Source organism: Agrilus planipennis, unplaced genomic scaffold (genome assembly GCF_000699045.2).
Source record: "Agrilus planipennis isolate EAB-ADULT unplaced genomic scaffold, Apla_2.0 scaffold25, whole genome shotgun sequence".
NCBI classification, from domain to species: domain Eukaryota; kingdom Metazoa; phylum Arthropoda; class Insecta; order Coleoptera; family Buprestidae; genus Agrilus; species Agrilus planipennis.
The window spans coordinates 518,503-539,588 of record NW_020439112.1 but is presented as its reverse complement, the minus strand read 5'-3'; the positions used below and the strand labels follow the sequence as shown (position 1 = coordinate 539,588).

Here is a 21,086-nt window from a genome sequence, read left to right as displayed (position 1 = left end):
AGGCGATGATCATTCAAAGAAACTCAGCATACCAAACAATAAGTGATAAATTCGGAATATTATTACCAGCAATTAGAACACTTAAAGACAGCAAAACTGAATAATAAAAAAGTAGGAAACTGAATTTTCCTTAATAATCCGAACAAACATTCCGAACAAACATTGCTTTCTTCGCATGCTTTTCGAGCACATTACTGATTAACGTACTAGTCGAATGCCCCACACCGAGATACCTAAAATTAATTTTTTTTTTGAGCATTTTAAAATCTCCACATAAATAACTTTGGGTGCTTACAGTACAAAAAAACGGCTGTCAGGAACAAACCATTATTATTATTATTATTATTATTTTCATTGAAAAATGTATACATACCAAATTTCTTTCAGATTACAAAAGGGCCCGTGCTGAATTAAAGAAAAGATCAACTGATACTTTAAGGTTGCAAAAGAAATATAGGAAGGGTACGGGGGGTGACCTCCAAAAACGAATAGAGTGCTGTCTTCAAGATGTAAACGAAAAAAGGCAGGTGCTAGAAGAGACGGAGAAAAGGGCCGTTAGAGCAGCCCTTCTTGAAGAAAGAAGTAGATTTTGTTGTTTCGTTGGGTTTTTGAAACCAGTCGTGGTATGTATACAGGTCATACGAGCGTGCTAATTAAGGGAGTTATTGTCCTTCGTTTTCATTGGGCCCTGACTGATGATGCCCCGCAGTGGTCTTACGTTACGGTTATTATTATTATTTTGAAAAGGGACCCTCAAGACAATTTATGCAAATACGCCACTGTTTGTTTAAAAAAAAAATGCAAATTTTGTAGAATTTTTAGGAAAATTTTTTCAGCCTCTTCGTTTCTGTTTTAATTTATGTCATGTCGAATTGCGAGCACTTGCGATTTCTAGTGAAAATAGAATGATTGTAAAAATAAAAGCACCTTTAGGTACTTAATGGATAGTTGTATGCATTTAATTTAATTTCTTTTCCAGCATGAAGAGGTGGCAATGTTGACAGAATTGTCGCATCTTCAGGAAGTTGTTGAGCAGTTAGAGAAGCATACAGCTGATCCTCAAATTTTGCCTCCTGCATCAGAACAGGTGATAGCGGATTTAAAAAGTTCAGACAGTGGCTGGTCGTTCCAAACACCACCCTCGTCCCCTTCTAGCTTAGGATCAAGAAAATCGTCGATGTGTTCAATAAGTTCTCTTAATAGTTCCTCGTCTGGTAGTTCAAAAAATCATTCGCCAAGTCATCCTCATTGGCAAAGATCACTTTCACAGGTATCCTGTTACTATCCCTATTTAACAAGTAATAATATAATAACGTTCCCACGTCAGGTTTCCTGGAAGGAGCTTACTGGTGGTTTTAATCTCTCTTTTTTTTTGCTTTCTAATCTAACCACTTCTAAAGATATGGTCTGCTTTTAGGCTAATAGGCAAAGAACAGCTATTCACATCGCCTTCTGGTAATGGATATATTTGGTAGTACTCGAATATATAATAGTTATTCTTCTATGTCAATGTTCCCTGTAATTTATTTATTATTAAGGAGTAATAGTAAATTTTTTGAACTTAAAATCGTATATATATCTGTATAAATATTTGTTCTTTCTGAATTATTTTGCTAATTTTCTTTTGCTTTATTGCCTAATAGTAATGTCATTAATAAGGTAACAGAATAATGTTCTTTGCTTATGGTAAATGCATGGTAACTGTAGACTCCATGTGGTTGCATTTATATTCTTAAAAGTTTGTACGTAGAAATTTTGCATATATTATAATTAGACATGCATACTTGTTACACATACCGAGTGATTTCTTCAAATGGACCTTTTAAACGATAGTTTTATTATTACACATCTTTATTTTGTTTTGTCATTTTTATTATTGTACCTTTATTTTTTTTGCATTATACTTTTTATTTGCTTTTTTAAAATTAGTTTTGATGTTGTCTTGTGAACAGAACATACCCTTTAAAGGGACGATGAGACTTGCATCAGTATGTAGCCAAGATTCCGGATTTACTTCCCAAGATACTCTATATCCTAGACCTCCTTCATCATTAAGTGTGGCCCAGGTGGGTATTCCAGAGATAGATAAAGAAAATCTATTTTTTTTTTGTTAACATTCTTCGACCATAAAAAAGATAACAACCACAATATGATTTCACCGTTATTAATATTAATTTATTTCCCCTTTTCTAGGTGTCGAATTTATCCGAACACAGTCCGAACAGTAGTAACGGTAGCACCCCTTGTACCCCATTTTCGACCAGCGCGGTACCCACGACCACAGCTACATGGCCTAATCTCCAAGAGACAATGCAATTTGAAAGGGCTGCGTGCGCGATTATGAACGAAAGACCTCACACGATCTCGTCCGCATATGAAAAGGGCCACCAAAGACCGCCACTTACCGTGTATACATTCCAAGCCCCCGATCAGAGTCTTTCACAACCCGCCAGTCCTGTAACCACGTCTGTGACAGTACCAGAAAACAAAAGCAGTGTCGTCACTTCGCAAAAACCTGGTGACGGTTCTAACAGTAGCAATAATAATGAAACTAACGGAGGGAAGAATGGTAGCAAACCCCCACTGCCTACTGTAAGTACATCAACGAAATATTATATATAAAAGAAATTATGAGCGCTGTTAGCACAAAGCAAAGTCGTATTACGTAGTTAGCATCAGCAATTTCTTATGCTGAAGTNTATTATATATAAAAGAAATTATGAGCGCTGTTAACACAAGGCAAAGTAGTATTACGTTGTTAGTATCAGCAATTTCTTATACTGAAGTGTACGATGTGTTGCGTACCTGTGTACAAACAATTCCTTTAAATTTTATTTTCAAACAATTTTTAACACAAAGAACACAGTTTCGAACTCACAGTGACTGATAAGGGGGAACAACTAGTATATTTCACTTTATTTTTAAATATCAGAGTTTGTGTGAACTCAATAGTAGAATATAAATAAAGATCATATTTGTACAAAAAGTAAAGAGACTTCAAAAATGTTCCCCATACTTATCCCACTACAACCTTCTCCCACAATGACTGTTCAGTTATTAACGTGAATTCTACAAAATAATAAAATGTTTGAAAACTGTTTAACATTAATATCGTTACTACTATATCCTTAAAATTGTGGATTTAGTAATTTCCGTTTTATTTTTCAGAGATGTTCTTCTTTAGAACGTCCTAATGGTCCCAATGTGCCTGCAAAAACGATTAAATCAGGAGTAAGAGTGTTACCTCCTTCGGCAGTAGAAATCAAACTTTCCAAGTCTTCCCATGCATGTTCCCACATCATTAAAGGCAACTTTACCGTATAATTTAATTTCACAACGAATTAAATAACTTTTTTCTTTTATAGACATTCCTCAACCAACGTACGTAAATATGCATGATTTGGCCAGCATGGCTGCCTCCAAAGTGCAGGAAACAAATTTACCACCACCCCCTGCCGAGTTCACGTCAACTCCTACTACAGAAAAGGTAATATTTTCTTTTTGTCTACATTATGAATTGATTGATCGGTCACGAATAATTACGTTTTTTATTGATTTATTGTTAAGGGTCCTAACGAAAACGATAAGGATGGCATAAGCACAAGCGAAAGTTCGCTCGAATCTTCCAGTGGCTACGGTAGTCAAACCACTTTCATAACCGAAGAAATAGTTCGAACAGAAGGTAAAACAATAATTAGTTTGTATTAGGCATTTTGTGAAAAGATAAAAAGTAATGTAAATTTTGACAAAAGTGCATGGTTTTTGGTAGAGAGTCAAGTGAATCATGTCACGTAGAAATAGAAAAAATACTGTCTCTCTTTCTACCATAACACATTAATATACAACTTCAAGAAGTATATGTACATTTAAAACTGATTAATAATTCGTTGATAACAGATTCGTCTATTTTAAACTGATCAACACAAGTTATACATCCATTCTGGGTGATGTCTGCTATATAAATTAATTCATTGTTTTCTTTTTACGAGCCCTGGTCAAGTTATACCAAAAAGAAAAACGGATATATTCTTTATGCACTCGTCTATTATTTTTTAAAATAAATTGTAAAGCACCTGTAGGGTTATTTAGTGATTGACTGTTTGGGCTTTTGAGATTGTATCTCCTGTCTATCGACAGAATACATGAAAATAGCTAAGTTATATTAAAACGAACTATAAATTGATGAAAAGGTCAAGGGTTTCACGGTCAGAGTTTCTAGAGAAGTTTTGATGATCGGGCTTGATGGTCTAGGATGGTTCTCCTTCGCTGAGTCTACTGATTTCTCTGACGTTTCGCAATCTTCAATGAAGGTGGAAAATCAATCCTGGACTACATCAAGTCCTAATATCGAGCCCCCATCAGAAGTATTAGTTGTTGCTTGTAATGTACATAGATTTCTACAAGTTGTTGTAATTGCAAATAGTTCATCTTGTCGCATGTGCGTGCTGATTAGTGTTTTTTACTAGATTTGTCGATGTCTAACCTTGAAACAGCTGGCAGCTATTGCACGCTACCTCGCAATGGCGATCATTTAACGTCTGTTAGGCGTCGACCATTGTCAATGACAGGTAAATAATTAGTTTTTCACTCACATAATCTGTATAATATACCACGTCTCCGTTTCCACATCGAAATTTCGACTTGTCAAACTGAATGAGAGACACTAATATACTAATATCATGATCAATCGTCCGTATTTTCAGTTACCCATGCGTTTTTAGACATACACAGTAATTAATTAAGTACAAAAATAGAAGCATGATCATTATAAGTTGGTACATTTAGTTTTTGAAAAAAGTAAATTTTCTTGGAGAAACGTAGTTTTTGATTGTTCTGTGATAATCTGAAGCACAAAATTAAAATAATTAGCCAAAGTACGTATAGATTGCGGAATTTTATACTTTTGTTTGCAACCAAAAAAGTACTCTAATCAGTTAATTATTACACATACTAAATTATAACTAGTAAGTCTCTTTTTTGTGTTTCATATATTTATATAAGATATAAGAAAATAGTTTAATTATGAAAATAACGTTTATAATAAGTAACTTTGTTTATATGCTCAAATAAACTTGTGATAATCACTCATATAAAAAATTTTAGCAATGTACTCGAGTGGTANATACAACTTCTGTATTTTATCAGAAATATAAATAAATATTCGTTAATTCATAAATCAAAAGTCATATACCATATTCTTAAATATCCCAATAAACTTTTTTCCTGTAAGTTTGGATTCCTTCTTTACATCGATATAATTAGTTACATTTCTTTTTTTTATTGTTTTAATCATTTACAGGACCAGGAGGGGTCGGTTCAAATTTTATAGCGACACTCAGTGCGAAGCTGGCTCCAACTCTTAGCCCACGTAGTTCGCGACGTCACGTGGACGATTCCGTGACCATGATGGCAAACAATCTTAATGCTCTTCAGCAACAACAGAACAAATTGGCACAGAGAGGCCTTGCCGGACAAAACTTTTTAGACTCTTTGAATGCCAAACTCGCCCAACAGCAGAACAGCAACAACATTCAGTGTTCGCAAATCAAAGCCAATAAGGTGCGGCAGATCATCAACAGCAAAGCACAAGTAAGTAACTGTTCATTAACTGATATTAAAACAAATGAAATTGATATTACTATGGGTGTGTTCCGAAATATAACCCAGCATACTGGCCAGTGCTGATGATGTTATGAATCGGCGCCATGTTGTACTGGTGTGCCACCATATTGTACTGGTGAGACAAGTGTGATGTAGTGGTATATGAAACGGATGTGTGTGTATCTGGCTTTGAGGAATTTTTTGTTGTAAGAAACTTTAATAACTTTTGGAGCAAAAGTATTGTAAACGAGCACAAGCTCTATTCTCAATATGGCGTCAATTTGACGTCAAAGCACTGACCAGTATATTTAGGAACGAATCAACAGTATGGCGTCGGTTCATGACGTCATCAGCACTGGCCACTATGCTGGGTTATATTTCGGAACACAACCTATATAGTTACATGGGGGCAATGTTTCTTATCGATAAACGTATTTAAGCAGCTTATAAATCGTCAGATTCCTTTAGGGTCCAATGAAACAATTTATTGGTTCTGTACAACCACATTTCCTTCTGTTTCATACTCTTGATTTTAAAAGGGAGTATTGTTTTTTCGGAGTAAATCCATACTCTAAATACTGAAATCTAAGTTCTACTTAAATATTCTACACTGATGATTTTTAAATTATAACAAACAAATGTGGTATAAAGTGCCAGTGATAAAACATTTTTTGATTAAAAAGTGATGAAGGTAGTTTTTTGTCCAACGCAATCATCTTTTATAATATATGGTACAAATTTTAGCCTGATCCAAAGCAATGTCACGAATCATTGATGGACCAGATTAAAAAAGGAGCGACTCTTCGGAGAGCAAAGATAATTAACGATCGGTCAGCACCAAAAATATTTTAAACAATTATTATTTTTGTAATGTTAGATATGGTCGATAAATAATCGTGTCTTTATTCTTAAACACGTAGCTGGATTTGTCAATTCATCTCTTGATGTACTGCCGTTAATCATATCCTATAAATAGTTCTTTCCGACAATTTCGATTTACATTCTTTTAACTTTTGGGTATTAACTATGTATTAAAATTTCACGAATGAATTAATTTTGATTGGTTTTTCGTTTTACTTTGAACACTTCATTTCCTAATAGTATTTTATTTAATTATGCGAACGGTTGGAGGTATCACTTACTAATTATTGTTAAGTCAGCAACGTATTATTTATAATTGAAAAAATTAATAATAAAATGTATCTCGTAAACTGTCGTAGATGTTATTAGAATTAAAGTAAACGATAAAAGATAACTTCTTAAACATTTCTAAAGAAACGTTCCGCATTTTTTTTTTGTTTTAATTATTTTATTTTCATTTTAAAAACCATGCCAGGTGACCTTACATACTATTATTCTTGTTAACTTCCATTATTATTAATAAAACAAGCAAAAACTGTGTCCGTCGTATTTAACAATTTACTAACAAGTTATTTTTTTATGAAGTCAAACGAACGTAAAATAGACTTTTGTAGTACATAATTTAGTACTTATTCCTAATCCGAATGCTTTAATTACAATTGTATATTTTATGATAAATATATATTGCATTATTACACATACTAAATTATTACTAGTAAGTCTCTTTTTTGTGTTTCATATATTTATATAAGATATAAGAAAATAGTTTAATTATGAAAATAACGTTTATAATAAGTAACTTTGTTTATATGCTCAAATAAACTTGTGATAATCACTCATATAAAAAATTTTAGCAATGTACTCGAGTGGTACAATTCGCAGTTCATTGTTACGACGTGGTTCAACACAAGGAAACCGGCCGCCACCCCCCATACGTAGAACATCTTCTATAACAAATACTAACCGCCCCTTAACACCGGTCAATATTGAGGAAAACCTACCCCCACCTCCTGCTTTTTTACTCGAATCGTCATCGCCCACTTCAAAGGCTTCAGGTAAGAGACAACAGTATATAAATATGCCTGTAAATTAGACAAAAATAGTACCTTTAATATGATAATATATAACAAAATTGTCATTTCAGCATGTGCATTAATTTAAACTAACATAAATAAACATGGAAACAATTTATAAAATCCATCTCACTGATTTTTCACACTTTTTCGATTTATTGAGTTTTCTATATATACCTGTACCTTTAATGTGATGTGACTTATTTCACATATACAGTATACTTGCTCGATTGCACTTTTTTATATAAAAGCGGGACCAATTGTGCCTCACTCCTTTTTAAAGACTAATTTTATAAATGGCATTAAAAAATGTTCTTATGTTTCATACAAATGAGAAATGAGAAGTTTTGTATTAATTTATTGGTATGAATCAGACTTAAGTAGTAAACAAAAATTTAACCCTTGTTCTAGGAGTTAATGTGGCTGAAACAGTTAAAGCTCTGACAGAACTAAAGCACACACCAGCCAGTCCTAATTCTCTTCGACGTAACGTTTCTACATCGCAAACCATCTTCACGTCTCAGACGGTTATTCGCAATACACAGTCAATCAACATACCCACGTCTCAAGCCGCGAATCCATCTTTGAGTACATTCCAAGCGTGCACTCAAGTCAAACCCTCGTATCTATCCCAGTCTGGCGGTGTTATTTATGCACATCCTTCCCAAATTTTTTCCGGAAGTCCAAGCGAAGTTAGACGACAGAATAGCATCAGAAGCCAAAGTGCAGACCGAAAACCTTCTGAAGGTAAATATTTTTTCTACTGTCTTTAAAAGTTTTCCCGTTTCTTGAGATCGTATTCCAATAAAATTAATTAATAATACATACAAATAATTTCAAATATTNTTTTTTTTATAAATATATTGTTTGTGAATGTTAAATTGATAACGATGGGGTTTGCAGCTTCTACAATGATAAAGTAAGTTCTTGAAGGAATAAATTTTATATTTATGTATCTTTTTCATCACAAGAACGCCTGTCCTAAGATTTGTTGGACACGCGCCTGCACTCTTTCCCATTCTAAGCCAACCGTCGTAAATCTAGGTTTTCCTTTGCCTCTCTTTACTCCTGTTTCTACTTCTAATATTCCTCTAACTAGCTCTTTTACTACTATTTTTCCCAAAGCCTGTTCATTTCAAACCATTTTATATTTAGATCTTGCATCTCAACCGCTTCATTATTCTTTTCTGCTGTGCCCACCGTCCACGTTTTGCATCCATATAGCGACGTACTCTAAACATACAGTTTTAGTAGTCTTAGAATCTCCAAATCCGCGGTTCGAGAGCACAGAAGTGATTTCTTTAATATCCTTTTGGTAATAACTATTTTTAACTAAAAACTGGCCTAAATTCTGCCTCTACAATATACAGTTGTTACACAATGAATGCACATTTGGTATTTTAATAATACCCAATTGCTTACACCTACATTTGAAAATAAAATTTTAACCTGGTTCAAAACAATGTCAGGAATCATTGATGGACCAGTTAGAAATATATTTTCAAATTTAGGATTAACTAAATGCTAATAAGTATTTTATTGCTGCTAAAAAATTGACCCATACTGCACAATGAAATGAGAACAAAAGTGGGTATACCACGTATAAGTTAACAGTTTGATTTTGTTTTCATTTCATCAGTAGCGTCTAAAAAGAATATTGCATGCATGCTATTTTTTTATGTGCTTTGCTTGGAAAATAATCCGCAGGAAACAATAAATAACACAAGTGAAAGGTTGTTGCATAGTTTTTATTAAATTAGTAATGATATATATATACGTATAATCACACTTGATATTTTTCAAATAATAAAATTAAAGCTGTTTGCATAAGTACCAAACCGGACTTCATTAATTATTAAACTTTTAATTAAAATTGAATAATCACACTGCACAATATTATCACAGATAATTTATTATTGTATTTGAAAATGTGCAAATTAAATAAAAAAAAAATTTGGACTTTTAATATGATAAATAGGTATATTTATTATGCTTGACCATTTATTTTTAAACTTAAAGCTTTACTGTTACGTTTGGATTTGATATGTATTTTTTACTCATTTAATTCATTGTATCTCACTTGATTATTACATCGCTTAATTATGATGATGGTTCTAAAAATAGAAAATATATTGAATATTTATTTAAAAATTCAATTGGTTTCTTAAAGAAAGAATTAAATATACGAAAAACTTACATTACACAAACCATTCCTATTGTTAAAAATCCAGCCGAGACAATATAAATTAGACTAGGAAATGAATTCAAAGTAGAATTATAAATGAAGGTGTAAAAGGGATTTCCAATCATGGCTGTTAGGGTTTCCATAATCGAAATAACCGAGAATACTTTTCCTTCATCCCTTTCATCGACTATTTTTGATATCATTGATCTAGTCAGCGGACTTATCGATGCACCAAAAAAATTCAAAGATCCCCCTGCAATTGCATATGAATCAATATATCAATTGCCTTGCATAGTTTACGAATAAAATTAATTTTGTTTTTAATAAGATTAATGAACATTTAACTGTATTTAAGGTCGTCGGTTTAAGTACGAACCTTCTATCTGCAAATGAAGAATATTTTCTACAGATATTAAAAAGAAACTTTTGGTCCTTGTTAAAAAATTCATTTTTTTATAATTTTTGAATACGCTATAATTTGTCAGAGAATTTGGTAACAAATTCCCTTTAGTGTTTTTACTCTTTCAAAATATATATAACAGATACAAACCTAGATACAACAGCCAGCTTTTTTGAGCAAAACCGATCATTAAAAGAGAAACAATAATTCCAATAAAGCCAAACAAAATTATTGTTGTTTCGGAAGCTTTACAGATTTTCTGAAAAACATAAATTCCAAAGGTGCTACCCAGTATGGACATGACCGTTTTAAAGCACGAATAATAAGTGTATGTTTTTAGCGACCAGTTAAAATTTTCTCTTACGTACAAGAAAGTAAAAGAATCAGCACATGTAAATTGTAAATAGCACACAACTAACATAATTGTTAAAAGGATTAAAATTATTCGACCTTTGCTTTCTCTTTGTTTAAAGTATGTCTGAAATGTACTCTTCATCATAGCAATGTTGAAGACAGATTTATTCTAAAATATTACAATTTATTTAAAAAACTTCATAGGAAATTGAAAGGCACATTTACCCTTTCTATTTCACTTTGCTCTTGTTGAACTAATTCAGGAACAAACAGTAGTGCATATAAAAATGCAAGAAAACAACACACCACTGATATACTGTACATTGTTATATATCCACCTGCGTTAAAGGCATATGAGCTACATAATGTGCCTATCAAACCTCCTATAGCCATAGAACTCTCAAAAATGCCCATTCTGAAATGTTATTTTGTATTTTTTAATAGGGCTATTACTTTTTGTACCAAAAATGATAAAATAAGTTACCTGAGTCCTCTTTGACTTTCGGAAGACACATCACTTACATAACATAACATCACAGTCATAAAAGTGGGAAAACCACCTGTTAAAATCACTGGTAATATGCCAACAATTAACCACCATGGTGTTGCATTTGGAATTAAATAGATTATAAGGATTATCAACATATAGAAAGTAAAACCTAAGTAATAATACATTCATTATGTTTATTTGAAAAATAATATTTTCACTGACCTAAAATACCCATAAGAAGGGCTGGTTTTCTGCCATTTTTATCAATCCATGAACCGATAAAAAAGCAGGACACAATTGTTGCAATTGATAACACAAATGACTGTACCATGCTTATATCATTTGCATATGGTTGAACCTGTTTTTCTAGTTCTTGTGTAGCAGAACTAGCATTGTCAGTCCCCAATAAAGCACAATCAGATTTATTATGACCTAACATCACAACACATGTTCTATCCAATAAAAAATTTGTAGTAATAGGTGCTACAAAGTTAATAGGCATAAAAGGTAGGGAATTGGAACAGTAACAACTAATAGAAGCTGAAACACTGGTAATTTACCTGTAAAGCTAACAGCAAAAAACAGCAACACCGATGCCACTTCTATGGCCATTTTGATACTGCTTTACAAAAACTTCCAAAACTTAAAACAATACTGTCCTTTCATTCCTTGAAATTAAATATTAATATATTTAGTTCGTAATTACAGTAATTTTGATGAAAAATAAAAACGTATAAAAAGCACAAAAATAAAGCAGGGATAAGAACTGATTAATAAATTTTTATCAAAAAGTAACAATGAGATAAGAGTAACAAAAACTGTAGTTCATAATAAAAATGGTACTCAGATGCTTACCATTGTTTCCAAACTGATGTTTAATAAAAAAGTCGTTTACGGGAACAGGAAAATGAATTAAAAAGTGGATCAATAATATAATAGTATCCTATAAAACAATAAAGCTTCTGAAAGTATATTCTGTAAGAACAATAGTAGAAATTCAAAATAGAGAATTTTTACTTACACAAATTTTATTTGTATTTAATTATTTGAAATCATCCCGTAACCATATAATTTAACGTAGAATTTGTATTATTCTCTTTGTTAAATATGTGGATAGTTTGTGAAAATTATTGCAGTATTGTATAGAACATTGTATTCAATTATCATTCCTATCTTCGAACTCAAGGTTACCTCCACACAGACAAATACACTCATTTTTATAGTATACAAAAAACTCGATTTTACGCGATAGAATAAAATTATTCTACGATGAGAAGTGCGTATGATTAGCAAAAAAAATTGGTAACCAAAAATTATAGGTTAGGATTAGGACCATAGATAATAGATACACAAAACGTACCTATGAATTAGAAGACCGAACATAACATAAGCCATAGACATAGACAGCCACAAACAAATAGACATGAAGGACATGAGCATGAAGTAGGATGTGAGAATAGTTGTATGAATTTAGCACCCGATATAAATAATCCTGGATTTACATCTTCACCAATAAATTATGTGTCGTTTGCGGGTTCTAAATATGGGAGTATCATAATTGTGCGTTTATCAGTCCTGTTAAAAAAAGAAAATTGTTTTAGGTGCAGGTATTTAACTGTGAAAAACTACTGACGATGTGATAATTTAATTAATTTGTGCTTGGAGAATAATCTAATGTGGTAAGCGGAATTAATCTTTAATATTATTTATCAGTAAAAATTGCATATAATACATAGACGAATACTTTTCATTAATATTACTAATACACGTGCGCCAATCGTGAATCATAGATAATATGATCATAGTAATGCCATTAAAATTTAGTATTATTTGTAATCATTACTATGGTATATATATATCTCTAATCTATGATACTGTCGTATATGTATCTCTAATCTATGCATAACAAGAAGATCATGAGAAGATCTATGAACATAACCAATAAATACGTACGACTGGGCAGGCAGTGACAAGCGAAAACGAGTCTTAGGAAGCGAATATTTGAGTGTGTGGTGTGTGATTAATAATGTTTTTAATAAGAATAATTTAAAATATTTCACCACAAGAATTTAAGTAACAGCAGAGCAATATTATCGGTAAGAAGTTTAAATATGAATAGATCCTTATATACTTAAAAAATTGATACCGCTAAGAGGTATCCTTAAATATTACATTTCTTACGATTAGTTAAAAAGAAATAGATCGAGCCCTAAGTGAAGACAATTTAATTAAATCGCAAAAGGAAAGTAAAAATCATATGCATAGAAGGGTCCTGCGTGGGTTATGTTATAACTAAAGTTACCATTTGTACTTCTCTAAAAATACAACTTTGAGTATTTTGTTTGATTAAAAATTAAATATGGACAAAAAATATATCAATTATTATTTTCCTTAAAAACTGAGTGTAGCTGCTTTTTTTGTTCAAAAATTATCGTCACCGTAGTTATAACTCCCATTCAAAGAGTAATTACACTGGATACTTGTTATGAGAAATTTTAAAACTTCACTTCCATCTTATAATTCATAATCATTTTAGCAATTTTAAAAATTAATTGTTTCCAAAATAGTTGTCAGTCTTTCACATGTTGATGGCTCTGTTATTTCCAACATTTCGAGTAAGTTTAACCTTCTACCCTTTAGATATAAACAACTTCACAGTATTTCATATTCAAAATAAATGTAGGAGATTAAACTTGCTTGAAATTTTGGAAGTAACAAGAGCTAACAATAGCAATATAATTCTATGGACTAAGCAAATGGACTTCGGGGTTTTACTCGTTTATAAAAGAAGTAAAAAAAGTAACAAGTTTAAACTAGACTTAGCATATTTTCTGTTAGTTTGGAATATTAACTCTTTGATAGTGGCATTACAGCTGAAACATATGTTGGAGTACGATNNAAATGAAGTTAGGTAGCCTCCAAATTAGTAGGATATGTAAACCAAATGTTTCTTTTTTATTCAGCATAGTATTTATTAAGTAACAAAATTTTCTGCAGTAGTGATGTCCTAATGTATGAACGTAAAAATTTCTAGAACATCCCTTATATTTTTTACAAAAGTGAATAATGAAATATGTATATGTATTTGATTTTAATCAGTCATATTTATATGTAGATTTTTACCATCTATTGTATTGCTTCCAAATTCTTTTTATTAATTAATACCCGAATTTTATTATTTGACTTGGGTTGGGTTTTTTGGACTGCGGAAGAAATGTAAAATTTATGTGTGTTATATTTAGAAAAATTGTACTTGCAAGTTACTAAAAACGGTAAAATTAACGTAAAAAAAAAAATATAACTATATAAATAACTACTGAATAAAAATATAAATTTATTTTTAAAGCAAGTATAGAAATCCAAAAACGAAATCACAAGTTCTTTGTCATTTTATGTATGTAAATAGTATAATATAATGTAATAAGGTAGGTGTTTATGTTTAAATTACGAATAACGCAAGAAACTTTCTAATCTAGGTCCCCGTTTGCCAAGCGGATCGGTCGGAAAATAAATTACGTCATCAACCCATGTAACCATCAAAAGATTATTTTCAATCGTTTTTTTCCATTGTGGATTTTCTTTCATTAAGTCACGATAACAATCGTTTGAAACTATAACAGCATCATGTAAAGCTGCGCACTGTACTATGAAACTGAAAATTGAAAAATATAGATAGATAGCGAGATACCAATTAAATTAATTTAATTTTCAAAACATTTAAAATATTCATATTAAAGTGGAATGATTGTAGCTGAGTAAATATGGGTGATTTGACTCTGAAACTATAGGTCTCATATTTTTTTGCATGTTACAAGTTACTACTATTGAAACTTCCACATATCTACACAAGTTTTTATCATTATCGTTAAAGCAATTAGGGGTAATTCGTCAATATGGCAACAGCATCTATAGATTTTAAAAATTAATCAATTAAGCGCGCTGATAAGATCAATGAGACCGAAATCGCAATCCATATCTGGTATCAGTTTCGACAAATTTCTGATCAAGAACTTCAACGTTCTTATTTAATGACAATGTTATTCATCTTCATACCGGTCATCATAAGGCACTATCATTCGCCCATTTACTTCTCTGGACGGTGTGAATATTACCCATCCACGATTATACAGCCATTGTAATAATTGCTTGTTTGAAGTTTGTCCATTTTTCAAGCGAAATTGAGGCACAAATGCTTTCACTTCATGCCCTCTTTGGTAAAAGTATTCTATGCATATTTTTAGACCCTCTGAAGAAAAGAATTTTCCTTTTGAATGCCTATGAATAAATTAAATTAAACCAATTAGTTAAAAATATTTGAAATAAGATCATAGACGGGTAAATATGGGTAATCTGCCCCCACAGCTATGGGTGTTTTTTTTTACACAATTTACTACTACTAAAACTTACACAGATATTAAAATTTTGTACCAAAACAGTATTTTTTTATAATTAGCTTTTTATCTCAATAATATTAAACTTAAATATCTATTTATCTAGAAGCACAGTTCACTAACGCTGTGTTTATTAATTAAAACTCTTATAATGCACTAAGAAAATAAATGTTTTTACTACATTCTTCGCCTACCTACCCTAAAGCAACATTGCTCCCATCGATAACTATTAATCTCAAACCACTTTTCTTACGCACTTTTGAACCATAATAATTGTAGCCAAAAATGTAGTTATCCCTTGCATTATCTATACAGCCTTGTTCAAATTTATCATCAACCACCTCTGTGGATTCACTATTCACCCTTAGTTTATGTCTACTTTCCACATCGTTAGTTTTCTTTAAATTCAAATTTACAAAATTTTGGCACAAACATTTATTATTGTTACCATAACTTGTCGAAGTAGCATCACCTGTTTGTGTATATTTTTTATCCAAAAACTCCGAAACTTTTCTCTTTAATGCATTAATAATATTATTATCATTAAAGAAAAGGCTGTTAGTACTTGTATTGCAAGTAGTATCTTGTATTACAACTGGGTTCTCATTATTCTTGTTACAACTTTCTATATTTAAAGGTAAGGAAGTGATTGAAGAAAGTCCAGAAGTAGTTGTAGTTGTGGTGTTATCTTGTCCACTGTTACGTATTTTACTTGTCTTTTTGGTTTCTATTGAACAAATACTTTTTGTTAATTTAGTTCTTTTTTGGCAGTTTCTAGCAGAATCAGGACATCTGTGTTTATCACTTATTTGATTATATTCCATATTCAAATCTTCCCCACACAGGTTGCAATACTGTTGTACAATTATTACATCATTTTCATTAAGATTGTTACTATTACTCAAAACTAATGAAGAATTTTGATCATATTTTTCTGAAGTTTTATTTGTTGAAATTTTTGAAGATGCAACATCCAATATACCCAAACAAATAACAGAATCTGTATCATCTAAAACATTAACAGAATCCTGTCCTTTTGGTAATTGGTTTGTAGTAAGTCTTTGTTCAATTTTTGTAGTTTCAAAGTAATTTTTGTTTGCCTTCATGGGCATGTTTTTAGTTTTTATTTTACCAAAACTTTTCTTTTTATTCTTTATATTTCTATTGAGTAAAAAGTTACTAGAAATTCCTGTTACTAGTGTGTCAGTGCTCTTACAAATGCTCTTCAGTCGTTCGGAAGTAGCCACACTTATATATTCTTCATGGTAATCATTAACAAAACGAATTCTAGAACTTATGACTCCATTATGAAATATAAATGATCCCGTAGATTTTCTTACATCAACCGTCCTTTTAATATTAAGCTGTTTGTAGGTGTTTGAAACTTGTACTTGATTAGCTAATGAGGTATTTCTATCGTATTCGTCATTATCAACTGATAAAACATTGTCACAGGACATAGTACTAAAAATTGTAATCAATCAGTTACACGTAAATATTAATACAATACCTTTTACATCAGCAAATAATTGTATTATGTAGAAATCAGTAAATTGAATACAAATTTAGGTTATGTACAATTTTGCAAACAATTACTGATTTTATTTAAGTTGGTATGGCAAATTGAATTGTTAGGATGTTGGTAGGTAGCTAATTTCAGACGAGTGGTTAGATTAGGTAATGTGTCGAATTATGTGCTATTTTGTTAAAATTGTATGTATCACAAAATTTCAGTTTATTTAAAATGCCATAAAGAGAACATCGATTAAAGATTCTAGGGAAGTGTGGAAGAATTTATATATTAAGAATANAGAGAAGTGAGGAAGAATATTTATAGTAAGAACAGACGTAAAATAACTAATGTTGACTTGGTGATTTGCTTTTTCGTCTATACTTTATAGGTTTTTCCTTCACACTTATCTATATGTCCGCAGCATAAATTGACAAGTACTTATGAATCTATGAATTTTATAGACCTTCCTGTGTTTCACGATCTTGTCCAATCTTGCCCATCTTACCATCTTGTATTAAAAACGACGCTATGTCGCCATTTTTAAAATTTTGCAATTTCATTTGCTTTTCGGTGCGTATTTTCATTGTATTTCATGTTTTAATTGTTTAATAATTTAGTTCATTCGTTTTTCTTTTCTATATTTACAGATTGATGATAAATAAGAATGGAAGAGTGTTCATTTTGATGCAACTGAAAAAGCAAGTGGCAAACAACAAAAAAATGGTGTTCGTTTCATTTTGGAGGATCTTCTATTACGGTGAGCATACATGCCATAATTGGTGAATTTATACCCTTTCGTATTAACATTAAAAAAACTCAGGATGGGATTAATTTACAGAACATTGGTTGTGTCAGTGTTCTATCCAGAAAGTAGATGTCCTAAAAAGAAGCACAAAAGTGCCTTTTTTCTACAGGGAGAGCACAGGGTACCATTGCTAAGGGAAAGATTTATGACGAATGGACTGGTAAGTAAACTATATCAATTTAAAATATTAATTCAGATCCCAGAAACTTCAATTTCTTAGGTATTTGTAACTTACTTTCATCAGACAACTTTTAAATAACGTTTTAGAAATGGCAGAAGCAAAATGTGGAACTGGCCTTTCCATCAGTGCGAAAGTTAGCTGTTAACTTTAATGCCACATCGCCACATTATAATATTACTGATTTTCTCGCTTTAAAAGTTGTAATTAACCACGTCTCCTTGCCCGTTTCTATAGATTGTCCAAGTGAAGAGAAATTACAGCTAATTCTGATGGTACTGAAAGAGTCGATGATTTTGACGTCTTACCCTTGCAACATAATTTTGCACCTGAGATGGGGAGACATTTGAAAATTACTTTGGAAACGACTAAAACAACAACTTGTCTGCAGTGGTATTCCTCCTGAATTTGGCTTGTTCATTCTACGTGTGGACCTTAGAAAGCTACTTTCTGCAGATAATTAAGGTGAGAATGCATGCCATTTATGTTAGTTGCTCAATATTGATTTTATGGGTTATCTGTCTTACCAATTATCTATTGTTCACAGTTTCAGTTAATCTTAACGTGTATCTACGGTATTTCATTTTTTTAAATATCTATTGTGCACATCATAAATTGACACCGTGCATCTATGATTGTTTGTCTTTATTTATGTCATGCAGGGTCTATGATCATGGTGTGAAATGACAATTGTCGCCATTTTATTATAATTCAGCTATTTTACTTGCTTTTTGTTGTTTATTTTTAGTTCCTTTCTTAATTAATAGTGTAATTAATAATTTTTTTGCCCTTTCTGCAGATTGTCCAACAAATGAGTTCAGTTTGGCGGTACTCGAACAACCGTCTACATGGGTGTGGTCTTTTCAGGACTTTGTTCCTGATTTGATATTTTTATCTTCACTTTGCAACACCATGCAGTTGATTTTCGACCGATTAGTGGGAGCAACTAAGGATCTATTTGATTTCAAATGGCACAACAAGATTTCTGCTATGGTGTTTTTCCTGGATTAGTTTGCTCTTCACACCTGCAAACAGTTTCAGTCTGCAGTTAATTAAGGTGAGAAACTTGATACAGTTAATTTTAATTGCTCATTATTAATCTATTACCACCGTATCTGTTTCAGATCAACGTTGGAGAAGCCAAAGATGACCCCATAGTTGAAATACTTCTTTTATCTTGCATGCTTTATCTAATAGAATTCATTAAGTTCATTTTATTCAAATTAATTTTTTATTTTGCATGCTTATCTTTGTTCATTTTATTTGAAGTAATTGTTGAATTTAGATGTTTTTATTTTTTTTTTGTATGTAGTAGTAGTGTAGTAGTAGAAATAACACGTTTAGTAGTTGTAGTATAGTCTAACCTTGCTTACCTCTTCGCTTAGCTTACTGCATATTCTTACTATAAATTGCTTTGCATTTACCCTACGAGTTCTACATGATTCAACGTTTCGTTATCGTGTGTGTTTCTTCTCACCCTTGTGGAATTAGGGAGGGCCTCCCCGAACGACTTCCCTTGGGCTTAGCTATTTAGTTGATCTTAAAAGTGTCTTATACACTTTTCGCGAGTCTACTCTAGCGTTACTTCCTTTCAGACAGGGTACAGTGGGTTATCTGGAATAGGAGCAATAGGCGACTGCCCAGCTTGCCTTGGCGAAATCTGTCCGATCTTCTCTACCAAAGCTATTAGTATTTGTCGTTAGTCCTTGTAATTGCACTATTCGCTTTCAGGTAACCGAAGAAGACTGAAGACATCGTATTGTTTGCTTTTTATTGTATTTTCTTTGAAATTTCATGTGTTTTCTTGTCTTTCTCTTACAGGTATTTTGTTTTTTACTGCATAAACTGTTATATCTTTATAATCATAACTTAGGTTGATATTTAAAATGTTTCTAAATTGATTTTTTGGTATAATTGTTAAATTAAATTAATTATTTGTTTACGCTTTCAAAATTAATGTTCGTTTGGGTGGATAGGGTGGCTATAAGGGGAGATGCGGAGGCCACAGAAGGTTAGGGAGGCTTTTTTCTCCCTAATCTTGCATTGAAATAATAATGGTATGACAGTTTATGTATAATAAATGTATTTTCTTTGAAATTTTATTGATTTTCTTGTCTCTCTTACAGGTATTTTATTTTTAACTTTTATAAGTCGTTAGAATGTATTATATCTTAGACATTTTGTTTATATTAATGTATTGTTATTTGAAATAAATTTGTACTTTGTTATAATAAATGTAAATTGTATTTCTAAATAATAAATGTATTTTCATTGTATTATCATTCTTTGGTATTTAAATAAATAAATAAGTAAAGTATGCGTTTTTAATTCTCAGCCTTAAACAACAGTAAAGAATAAAATAGCACAAATACTATAAAAAGAAAGGTAATTGTGTCAAGTTTTGAAAATAACCAGGGCCATCGTGTGTTCAGGAGCTGAACAATTTGAAAAAAAGCTGAACAATTTGAAAGAAAGCTGTAGTTAATCCCGCGCTTAATTTCTGAACTTGGAAAAAGACCCGATGCAAGTTATGCTCTCCTAATACAAATGTTGAAATTTATGAAAATTTTCAGTTTTGAGCCAAATACGAGGGTTAGTCGAAAAGTAATGGAAAATTCAAGTTGTTTTTTGAAAAAGACCCGATGCAACTTATGCTCTCCTAATACAAATGTTGAAATTTATGAAAATTTTCAGTTTTGAGCCAAATACGAAGGTTAGTCGAAAAGTAATGGAAAATTCAAGTTTTTTGAAATTTCATTTTTCCATAACTTTTTGACCAGCCGTCGTATATGACGCAAAACTGAAAATTTTGTTAAATCTGAAAATTTGTATTAGGAGAGCATAAGCCGCGAAAGATCTTTTTCAGAATTCCAATTTTTAGCGCGGTATCAACTATATATGGCAGTTTTGTTTTCTGTTATTCTACGTAACACGGCCTTGAAACGTTTGATTTCAATAGTACTATAAAATAATAGAGATTTATTGCTGTAATTGCGTTTCTTTATGTATAAGTTTTAAATTCAACTTGTAGTGAAAATTTTTGCTTAATTCTTCAATAAATTACTTGTATATTAAAGATTATTCAATAAAAAAGCTGATAAAATTAAAATAGATTTATTAATTAGACCCATATATTTATTAATTACACTAATTACAACATATTTATCTCATGTAATAGTATAATACATAATATACATAACGTATTTTATTAATAACAGTTTCTAAAGTGAACACA

General features: G+C 31.4%; 3 protein-coding genes and 1 long non-coding RNA gene across 12 annotated transcripts in view; 2 read left to right on the top strand and 2 right to left on the bottom strand.

Moving 5' to 3' along the window:
* LOC108738129 overlaps positions 1-7,145 on the top strand; it is a 75,117-nt gene extending 67,972 nt beyond the window's left edge. Inside the window, exons 4-14 of the mRNA XM_025977622.1 lie at positions 388-623; positions 980-1,270; positions 1,953-2,066; positions 2,194-2,592; positions 3,169-3,307; positions 3,366-3,487; positions 3,568-3,682; positions 4,467-4,568; positions 5,104-5,118; positions 5,294-5,589; positions 6,346-7,145. Of these exons, the coding sequence (XP_025833407.1) occupies positions 388-623; positions 980-1,270; positions 1,953-2,066; positions 2,194-2,592; positions 3,169-3,307; positions 3,366-3,487; positions 3,568-3,682; positions 4,467-4,568; positions 5,104-5,118; positions 5,294-5,589; positions 6,346-6,453 (1,937 nt within the window). The 3' untranslated portion in view covers positions 6,454-7,145. The remainder of the gene's footprint in view (positions 1-387; positions 624-979; positions 1,271-1,952; positions 2,067-2,193; positions 2,593-3,168; positions 3,308-3,365; positions 3,488-3,567; positions 3,683-4,466; positions 4,569-5,103; positions 5,119-5,293; positions 5,590-6,345) is intronic.
* A 2,331-nt stretch (positions 7,146-9,476) lies between these two features.
* On the bottom strand, positions 9,477-12,270 carry LOC108738120 (proton-coupled folate transporter). Of its 4 annotated transcripts, none has more exons than XM_025977643.1 (9): positions 11,986-12,270; positions 11,820-11,939; positions 11,525-11,632; positions 11,187-11,447; positions 10,959-11,133; positions 10,700-10,889; positions 10,271-10,643; positions 9,733-9,973; positions 9,477-9,649 (listed from the first exon to the last, which is right to left on the bottom strand). In XM_025977643.1, exons 3-9 carry the CDS (start codon positions 11,574-11,576, stop codon positions 9,589-9,591), a joined length of 1,353 nt encoding a protein of 450 aa, XP_025833428.1. In that variant the 5' UTR covers positions 11,577-11,632; positions 11,820-11,939; positions 11,986-12,270; the 3' UTR covers positions 9,477-9,588. The 4 variants fall into 4 exon arrangements, with proteins under 4 accessions (XP_025833428.1, XP_025833425.1, XP_025833427.1 ...); XM_025977640.1 differs by having other exon boundaries at positions 11,820-11,926; XM_025977642.1 differs by having other exon boundaries at positions 11,820-11,923.
* A 649-nt stretch (positions 12,271-12,919) lies between these two features.
* On the top strand, positions 12,920-19,116 carry LOC108739731. 3 transcript variants are annotated; one of them, XR_003231733.1, is made up of 6 exons: positions 12,920-13,060; positions 17,516-17,625; positions 17,707-17,833; positions 18,089-18,316; positions 18,651-18,908; positions 18,976-19,116. It is a non-coding gene; the product is annotated as an uncharacterized LOC108739731 (long non-coding RNA). The 3 variants fall into 3 exon arrangements; XR_003231732.1 differs by having other exon boundaries at positions 18,651-19,116; XR_003231734.1 differs by lacking the exon at positions 12,920-13,060 and adding an exon at positions 17,245-17,438 and having other exon boundaries at positions 18,651-19,116.
* Positions 14,317-21,086, bottom strand: part of LOC108738112 (putative uncharacterized protein DDB_G0282133) — an 11,425-nt gene continuing 4,655 nt past the window's right edge. For 2 of the 4 annotated variants that reach the window (XM_018471358.2, XM_025977600.1), the window contains 3 exons: positions 15,554-15,827; positions 15,018-15,239; positions 14,317-14,616 (listed from right to left, as the gene is read on the bottom strand). In XM_018471358.2, coding sequence (XP_018326860.2) covers positions 14,409-14,616; positions 15,018-15,239; positions 15,554-15,827 — 704 coding nt within the window. In that variant the 3' untranslated portion in view covers positions 14,317-14,408. Of the gene's footprint in view, positions 14,617-15,017; positions 15,240-15,553; positions 16,820-16,872; positions 17,133-21,086 lie in introns of those variants that run through there. The other 2 variants (XM_025977599.1, XM_025977598.1) reach the window with 2 other exon arrangements.